Source organism: Astyanax mexicanus, chromosome 17, assembly GCF_023375975.1.
Source record: "Astyanax mexicanus isolate ESR-SI-001 chromosome 17, AstMex3_surface, whole genome shotgun sequence".
In the NCBI taxonomy this organism is placed as follows: domain Eukaryota; kingdom Metazoa; phylum Chordata; class Actinopteri; order Characiformes; family Acestrorhamphidae; genus Astyanax; species Astyanax mexicanus.
In genome coordinates, this window is record NC_064424.1 from 27,419,097 (window position 1) to 27,428,270 (window position 9,174).

The window sequence follows — 9,174 nt, forward strand, 5'->3', positions numbered from 1 at the left end:
AGAATTATTTTATTGTGGTCATAAGAAAGACTGAAAGTAGTGATATGGTTAGTAAATGTTTATATTTCTGTTTGAGTATAAAATTTAACCTTTATAGATATTGTGTTACGCAATTCAAATAAATCATGTTATTAGGGAGATCACTGTATTTTTATTTTCCTACTTTTGTTTAGTGCATAAGATAACAAATGGTGATACACAGTCACAGAAATCTGTGAAATGATAACTATATATATATATATAATTATTTTTTAAAAAGTTGACACTGGTTTTGTTCAAGTCAATTGGCTCCCATTGCTAATTAAACACAATATGCAATTTCAAGCAAAACGTACTGGGGTCATGTCTATATACTGTACAATAACTTCTGCATACATAATTATCGTGCTTATTTTATATCTAAATCCTTTACTAAATATTTAATGTACAGCCATGAACAAATGGTCTTAAAAATGCAAATAACTCAAAGTACTTGTAATTTTACTCAAGTTACTCAATTTGTCAACATAATTTCTAACGTTTCAGGGACAAAAGTCCTTGCTGAAAATAAGATTCAATTATATTGAACCGAAACGAGCTTCAAAGAATCGAACAAAAAGAACCGAGTGAATTAAAGCTACGTGAGGTACGTGTAAATGTTTTCACATCCAATTCTTTGTTAATTTAACATGCATTTATACCGCTTTTATGTACGTATAAAATAAATATAGATCTTTTTTATTCATGTATTTTATCATAGATCCATCTTGTAGGCAAGGCGGAACTAAGTGTATCAACCGCAGTATTCCACGGAACGCACGGAACGTAAACACCAGCGTGCCAAGGGTACGTAAGGGTGCTAATTTTTTAGGCTAATTACGTCTTTAGTTTTAGGTATCTTATCGTAATATATATAACGCTACAAATATATTGTAATATTGTGATTAGACCATATTAATAATGTGCTACGGGTTCATTAGTTCGCTTCTGCTGGTGCTTTAGCAACATGGTGATTCACTGATTTATTTAAGTTACTCAAGACAGTTAGATAGATTAGTTAAATTAATGAACTAACCTAGTTTATCTAGCTCTGTTGTGGATGTTATCTGCTTTATCTGAATTTTTGTTCATTTTTGCCTTCTTTTTGTGTGCAGGTGGGAGCCATGATTGTGCTGCAGGTTCCAGCAGGACATGAAGTCTCTGGTAGGGTGTTTACATTCCCTAAACTGTGCTCTCCAACCCCCTCCTGTAGATCTACTGTACCTCCCTGCATCTTTTATTTTCAGCCGAAATATTACATGTTGGAAACCGTTTAGGTATATATATATATATATATATATATATATATATATATATATATATATATATATATATATATATATATTTTTTTTTTTTATTATTATTATTATTTTTTTAATATATATATTAAATATATATATATATATATATATATATATAAGTTTTTAACTCTTAAAATAATATATTTATGTTTAAAACTAAAGCTCTACCATGGACAGAACTATCATGGACTTTCAAAAAATAGTTCCTTCTAATAAAAACTGCTTTATAGAGAATTTAAATTTGGGTTGGGACAGGTGTGATTTTTAGGCTAAAATGGCTTTTGCCATAAACACACCCCACATTGTGTTTATGGTGACATGTTTTCCAATTTTAGTGGTTGTAGCAAAACCAGTACTGAATAAAGGAGTATATGTAAATGTATTAGGCTACATCAGGGCTGGGCCATATGGATCTGGGCCATATGGATCAAAACTAAAATCTCAATATTTTTTAGCTAAAAGGCAACATACAAAAGACATTTCTTAGACAGAACTACATGTTCCAAGTTTTATACAGGCACTTTTATTAACATTCAGCTGTAGATGAACATGAGATTATTTTAGAGATGAAAAGATCAATCTAAGATCAAACTGAGAGGAGAGAAAGGTGAACTGTCAGCGCATCATAGTGTAAATTGATATAACATATATTATCTCATCTTATATCTCAAATAAAAATATATAGGTAATTTCAAAAAACTCAATACATTGCCTACCCCTGCTACATCCACACGTATCTGGATATTTTTATCCACGACTTTTGAAAACATGTCCATCCACACAGAGAATAAAGGCTTGCATGATCAAGTTAGCCCTGTATGGGTGGATAATACCCTGTAAAGACATGTCAACACAATATGAAGAAAAAAAGAAAAAAACATTAATCCCAAAATGTTTAATCCCAAATTACACACTAATGACAGATTCTACGTCCTAAAATTAATAAATGTCCAGACGTGTGGAAAAATAATGAATTTAAAACAGACTGTTTTGCAACTTTTTGATGAAAACAACATTATTTTCTATTCTAACTTTCAAATAAAGTTGATTTCATGTATCAAAAAAAAAAATATGAGGGCACTCCAGGAACACGGTTGTGGGGTTGATTGGCTTTGGAAAGTGACATGTTTTGAGGTTCTGCTGAAACATCTTTCGTCGTCTCCCTGTTTGCAGAAGTTCCGCTGGCTCTGTTTCCTTGTAATCACCCTCGCTCTAGTGCTGTGGTACAGTTATGTAACCAGAAGAGGAAACACAGTCAACATCGGGCTCCGTGGTTATGAGAGGATCCTACCTTCTGTAACATCAGGCTCTCATGTAAGTAATTTTTATATTATTAGATTTTCTTCCCCCACACCTCAGTTGTAGCTCAGTGTTTTTAGCACACAGAGTTATAAACCTAATCTATTTGTTAGAATAGAAGATCTTGGTTTGTGTTGTGTTGAGACTGTGAAACTCAGTCCAAATCTATTGTTTGTTAGTAACAGTAACTGCAGTTTAGCATCTCTCGCTTTAACCTAAATTGCATTAAACAAAATTATTATTTTACTGAATGATCCCTTGAACCTTCACTAGTTTAGCTGATGTATGCTGAAAACTCACTGCTTGTGTTGTGTGTTCAGCACATGTCCCTTCACTGCGGCCAATGTGCCGTGGTGTCCAGCTCGGGACACATGCGTGGAAGTTGGCGAGGCAATGAGGTTGATGGGCACGAGTGTGTGATCCGCATGAATGCAGCGCCTACTTGGGGATTTGAGGCTGATGTGGGAAACCGGACAAGCGTCCGCGTCGTCTCTCATACCAGCGTTCCCCACCTGCTGCGGCGTGAGGACATGTTCTTCAAGCACGAGGCAGATACCCTGTACGTGGTCTGGGGCCCAGAGAGGAATATGAGACAGGATGGAAAGGGCAGAGTTTTTAACACACTGGTCAAACTGGCAAAAAAGTACCCCCGTACGCATATCTATGCAGTCAGCAGGGACAAGGTGCTCTACTGTGACCGTGTGTTTCAGGAAGAGACGGGCAAGAACAGGTAACATCCCACACCTGCACACATCCCAGACATGTTCTAAATGCAGAAGAATTAACTAGTGATTTAGTAATGTGTAATCAATCATGTGAAATATGCTTGTATGTATATATGTATGCATGCACACACAAACTATAATACAAATACAAATGGCCATAAAGACGATTATTCAAAAGGTTTGCATGATATAATTTCAAACACTAGCCCGAAATGGGTTTAAAATGGGATATTTAAAACTACCCTAATCTGGCAGGAATACCACAAGAAAAACCTGACGATTGCTGGTTGTATTCAATGCCTTTTGTTTTCACAGTGTTTAATACACTGCTGTTTTCAGACTGTTCTAGCGATATATCTCTTTCTCTCTTAGAATGAAGTCAGGTGCATTTCTCAGTACCGGGTTTTTTACTATGATTCTGGCGATGGAGGTGTGTGACAGCATTGATGTTTACGGGATGATCGATGGTTCTTACTGCAGGTGAGTAGTGTAATTGAATATCTCTTTTTTTTTTATGTCCAATTTTCTCTCTAATTTAGTTATGCAGATTATCCCACCCAAACAGCTGCACCCCTCCTATCACTGGCAATGCCCTAACACTAAGAGGGTGAAGACTAGCACATGCCACCTCGGACACGTGTGAAGTCAACCACCACTATTTTCATGTAGCAGGAGTATATTAGCTTACAGTTGCCTTGTACTGAAGTGATGTGGGGAGAGAGAGCTATCTACTCGGCTAGAGAAAGTATGAACAATTGTGCTCTCTCGGACTCTGGCTGCTCACAGCGAGCAGCAGTTCACTGTGGACCTCTACCTCACTCTACTGGCTCATTTCACAATAATGAGCTCTCCTTGCTTAGTAAACACAATCGGCAATATTAAAGCTGATGTCCGTCAGTTTTGAGATTTAGGGGATTTAGGGTTCTCTCTGGTGAGAATGGGTAGTTGCACCAGGCATGCAGAAGAATCATTTTAAACTGGGTGGGTGTGAAGTGGTCTCCTTTCAGAGCAGATAAATCCGATTCCATGTTATGTTCAGTCAGAGAGAGAGAGCACACTTAGTCAGAAACAACACCCATTTGTTTCTTTGTTTTAACTATGAGTAAATGAGCTAGTGAGCTCTGAGTTTCCTCTTCTGAAGTCTCCATTGCTCCACCAGCCGCTTGCGTTCGGTAAAACTGAGCCGGATATTATTTTAGAGGCTGTACATGTGGCGAAAGTACATAAAGACGCGTGACGTGGTCAGAAGAACGACCCGACAGCCCAGTTTTTAAAATGAATATATTAGGTTTAGCAGGGATGGTTGTTCCAGCACACTGGTACCATTAAACACATTGTTTTGTCTCTTCTCCACTCAGAATGCTTCTGCTTTCAGTTTAGAAATAAAGTAAATCGGACTGTCATTTTAAGGTCATTAAAACAGATAACATAATTATTGTAACAGGCCTATTTACCATCTAGTTTATCCATGTGATATTTTTCCAAGTTTATCAGTAACAACAGTTTATCAGTGTGTGGTTTATCAGTAATAGCACATGCAGTAATTCCAGACTGTAGAGAAATGTATGAATAAATGTGCTTCTGTGATGCAATATCCTTTTAAGATCACAATAAATCTGCCCATGTCCTTTTGCAATTCTGGAACAGTGTTTTAAGCAGAATAATAAGCCAGAAAAAGCACAAGTTTAGAATGATTTAGGTATATAAGCTTTTTTAATCTCCCATATCTCTGTGTATGTGTATAGTGTTGCCAACCACGCCTCAGTGCCCTATCACTACTACGAGTTGTATCGCCTGGACGAGTGCGGGATGTACAGAGTGCATGAACGAGCCCGGAGAGGCGCCCATCGCTTCATTACAGAAAAGAACATCTACAGGCACTGGGCCTCTCAGGGAAAACTGCAGTTTCCATACCCAACCTGGTCACCTCGGCAACAAGACTCTCCCTGACATCTCAAACCACCTGACACTCTTTGACTCTGAGTGGTTTCGCGGATATCAGTCCCTCGTCTTTGCTTGATTCAGGAAAGAAGCTGGTAAGTTAGTCAGGAAAAGACGTAACAAGCCTTGCTTATATTTAAGTATTAATAACCAACATCATTGTCCAAAAGTTTTCAGACAATAGCCATTTCATGCACTGTCCATTCAAATGGAATCTTTTGCAGTATTTCTTTAAGCTCTTAATTTGCCTTTTGCATTTTTTCTATGTATTTTTCCTTTTTTTTTTTTTTTTTTTGCTTTTGCACATTTTATTATTCTTGAAATGCTTTGCATAGTTCAGTGCTGCTGCTCTTACTTTTTACTTACTTTTTTGCCATAGTGATTTTCTTTATGCTATATACATTATACTTTCTATTCACCTCGGGACATGCCAAGTCCAGCTGCCTTTATTTCTTTTTTGTAATCTGTGACCTCCAAGGTCAAAACAACTGAACACAGCTAAGCTGAGTTCACACTGCCATGCAACATCACTAAGATGCCTAAGAGAGGCAGTGATTAATCAAGAGATGGTACATGATGTGAGGTCACAAGAGGGTTCATATTGTAACGTAAAGTTGGGGTGCATTATTTGAGGTCACATGAGGTTAAATTTGACAGTGTATAGTTGAGTTACGTCACATAAGTTCACATAACACCTCATTTGATAATGTGAAGTGGGGTTAATGTACATCTTATTAGGTCACAGTAAGTTACTTTTGTAAACATAAAGTTGGATTATATCATATGTTACACGAAACTACATTTCACAACCTAAGCTTTAGGGAGGGAACACTGTGTGAGTTTTTAATTAAAAATTAAAAGTAATCGGAGGTTATATTGTATTAGTTCAAGTGAGGTTATATTTGGCAGTGTAACATAAAATCGGGTTACATTATGTGTGATCAATTTATGAGGCATATATTTGGAATTATAAAAAAAGTAATGGTTACACCATTTGAGGTCATGTGAGGGTACATTTCATAACAAAGTTAAGCCATGTAACATCATGTGATGTTACATTTAAAAAAAAGCAATGTAAAGTGGGGTTACACAATGTGAGGTCAGATTTGACTACATTTGACAATATGAACATTTGTTACATCTGAGGCCACATTAGGCTGTATTTCATTACCTGTATTTGCATTGGTTATCAGAAGATGCTTTGTAGGATTATGTGGTTGTTTTGTGGTTATATGAGACTGTGAGAGGTTATGTGAGATTACTTAAAACACTTGATAAACCTGGTCTTCAGATTTTCTTTATCAGATCTGTTCGGGGTGTAAAACATTTGCTGTGAATGAGCTTAAACAGCTTTTAAAATCATGTTATAGGTATGAAACACAGAACTAACTGTGTGTTTGCCAGCTGTGAGATTTAGAACAGTTGCAAGCTATTAACAGAGTTTGCTTTGTTAGCTAATTATTACCAGAACTGGAGTAAGGTTTGTTTGTTAGTTAGCTAACAACAGAGTTAACTTTGCTGTCCAGCTATGAGTTGTGATGCTGTGTTCCATTTGAATGTGGATGTCAGAATTTGAGCCATGTGGGAAATTTTAGATGTCGGGAGAGCCTCACAAACCCTGAATTCAGAATCCAAGATGGCTCCACCACAGTAGTACACAACAGTATTTGCTAAATATGAAAAGAGTTAGCTTAATTTCAAGTCTTTGTAAAACTGTGTGGAAATTCTGACAGTTCTTCGCAAATGTTTGCAAATGTAATGACCCTTTGAATTTGATTAAAAAAGATGCGCTAAACATGTTTGACATTTCAAATTCCAATTTGCATATCTATGTTTACTTCTCTTGCTTTCAACCAAAGTTCTGTCAGAATAGCACTTAGCATTATCCTCACAGAGCAGCTTATATGATCAGTAAGAAGTCTCTGTTTACTCTTTTGTTCAGACTGACTGTATTAAAAACAATTATGTTCAATAGTTCAGGGCTTTCAAATTCTTTTTTTTTTTTTTTTTGAAAATGTGTTTAAAGCACTGATTATTTTAATTTCATTATTAATATTACTATTTTCAAATGTGTAAATGAATAACTGCTGTATTGCACTGTACATTTTAAAAGGACATCTTTGTAGGGGATTTACAAAAACTACTCTGTGTAATGTATGCTAATCTCTGGTACAGAATGTCAGCTAAACTGCGGTGCTTTCAAATTTCTGTGTATATTTATATACAATACTGTGCAAAAGTCAGTGACCACCCTTAAGTTTTCACAAAAACTTTTTTTGACAGGATATTAACTAAATGAATGGTGGTCTCTGACTTTCTTAAATGTGCTTTTTTGACTTTATAAGTTTCATACTACACAGGGACTACTGTTTTTGCTTCAGTTCATAGGAATACTCTTTATTTTTTAAGTTATCTGTCATTCTTCACAAAACACTTCAGCCAATGGCAAACAAATTGCTATCCATTAGATCTAATTAGTAGCTATACAATGGACAAGTAATGTGCAAAAATATATTATTAACTCCCTGGACCTCTTAAATTATTGTATAGCTATATTTGACATTGTGCCTGGAGACCATTAGGCTTATGATTTTTTTGTTGTTTTTTTTGTTGTTTTTTTTGCAACCAAAATTTTTGCTCTGGTATTACAGCTATGCACTGGTCTGTCACAGGGTGGTGCTGAAAGATTGGCTCACCCAGCTCAATCTTTGCTAAGCCCCACCTCTAACAATCAATTGTCCCATCTTAGCTTAGATGCTGCAACAAGGAACAAGCCTCTGTAACAAGGTTTTAGAACTTTTGTGTTTTGATTCTTTGAAAAAAAAAATATATATATATATGTTGAGATTTTCAACTGATTTTCTGTTTTTTTTTACTAAGTAAAGGGAAATGTGTCATATTTTCAGTGTTAATCAGAAATACAATCAAGTTGCAGCAGATAGAGATTATATAAAAATCAAATTTATTATAAAATTAATATTAAATCAGTGGTTGCAGCTCTGCATGTTGCCCAGTCCAGTATTATTTGAAGATGCTAAGGTTTGCTAAAAGTCATGACCTGCTGTAGTGCCTCAGTATTGTTTATTTAAGTGCTTTAAGTGCTAAAGTAGTATTTTGTCAAAGTTTTATTAATATTGACCATTCTCAAAGGGTTTTTTGTGATTTAAATGCATGTACACTTTATGTTCTCTGTAATTTCTCTCTGTAATTTTGTGATTATCAATGCATCAGCATATCTACTTTTGCCATTCCCTAAGATAGAACACCTGTGATCTTACCACTCTTTCTAATGATTTTAAGCCATAAACTGCAGTAAACTGTGAATATGTACCAACAGTGTGTTGTGATTTATGCTCCAGCCACAACCTCACTACATAAAGCTTTACATTTTATTAGAATATATATTTCTTTTAAGTTTATCAGAAAGGCTTAAACTAGGTAGGCATGGGTTAAACCACACCAGCTCTCTAATATTATCTGCCACTAAAGTGAAACCCCACTTCTACAAGGAAGAAGTTTTTTTTTCCAGTTTTCTGGAGGCCATCAATTACAAAATATTCAAACTGGCTTACATGTGGATTTAATTATTGGCTATTAAGTAGGGACAGGGGAATGGGGCAAATAAAGTGAATAACAGATTATTTGGTTCCAGTAACACCCATCATAAGTGTATCAAAGTGTATACAGTGCCGTGAAGAAGTATCTGCCCCCTACAGATTTTTTTTTGTTGTTAGCATTTTTGCCATACTTATTTTTTTTTTTCACTGCAAAAATGGGCTCCATGGGAGAATTCCTAGGAGAAAAAACACTGCTGAGCAAAAAGAACAAGACAGCCTGTCTCACATTTGCCAAAAAAAAACATTTTGGTGATCCTCAGGACTTTGGGGGGA

The 9,174-nt window shown here is 35.8% G+C and overlaps 1 protein-coding gene across 1 annotated transcript; it reads left to right on the forward strand.

Moving 5' to 3' along the window:
• The first annotated feature begins 737 nt into the window (after positions 1-737).
• Positions 738-8,614, forward strand: st6galnac4 (ST6 (alpha-N-acetyl-neuraminyl-2,3-beta-galactosyl-1,3)-N-acetylgalactosaminide alpha-2,6-sialyltransferase 4). The gene is made up of 6 exons (XM_007256553.4): positions 738-825; positions 1,134-1,182; positions 2,493-2,633; positions 2,939-3,348; positions 3,716-3,823; positions 5,089-8,614. Exons 2-6 carry the CDS (start codon positions 1,171-1,173, stop codon positions 5,291-5,293), a joined length of 876 nt encoding a protein of 291 aa, XP_007256615.2. The 5' UTR covers positions 738-825; positions 1,134-1,170; the 3' UTR covers positions 5,294-8,614.
• Positions 8,615-9,174: the final 560 nt, after the last annotated feature.

Bases quoted from the DNA above. Each gene is read 5' to 3' on its own strand.
- st6galnac4 (XM_007256553.4), top strand. The intron at 2,634-2,938 runs GTAAGTAATTTT...TTGTGTGTTCAG, and splicing joins CTGTAACATCAGGCTCTCAT to CACATGTCCCTTCACTGCGG. The intron at 3,349-3,715 runs GTAACATCCCAC...TTTCTCTCTTAG, and splicing joins GAAGAGACGGGCAAGAACAG to AATGAAGTCAGGTGCATTTC.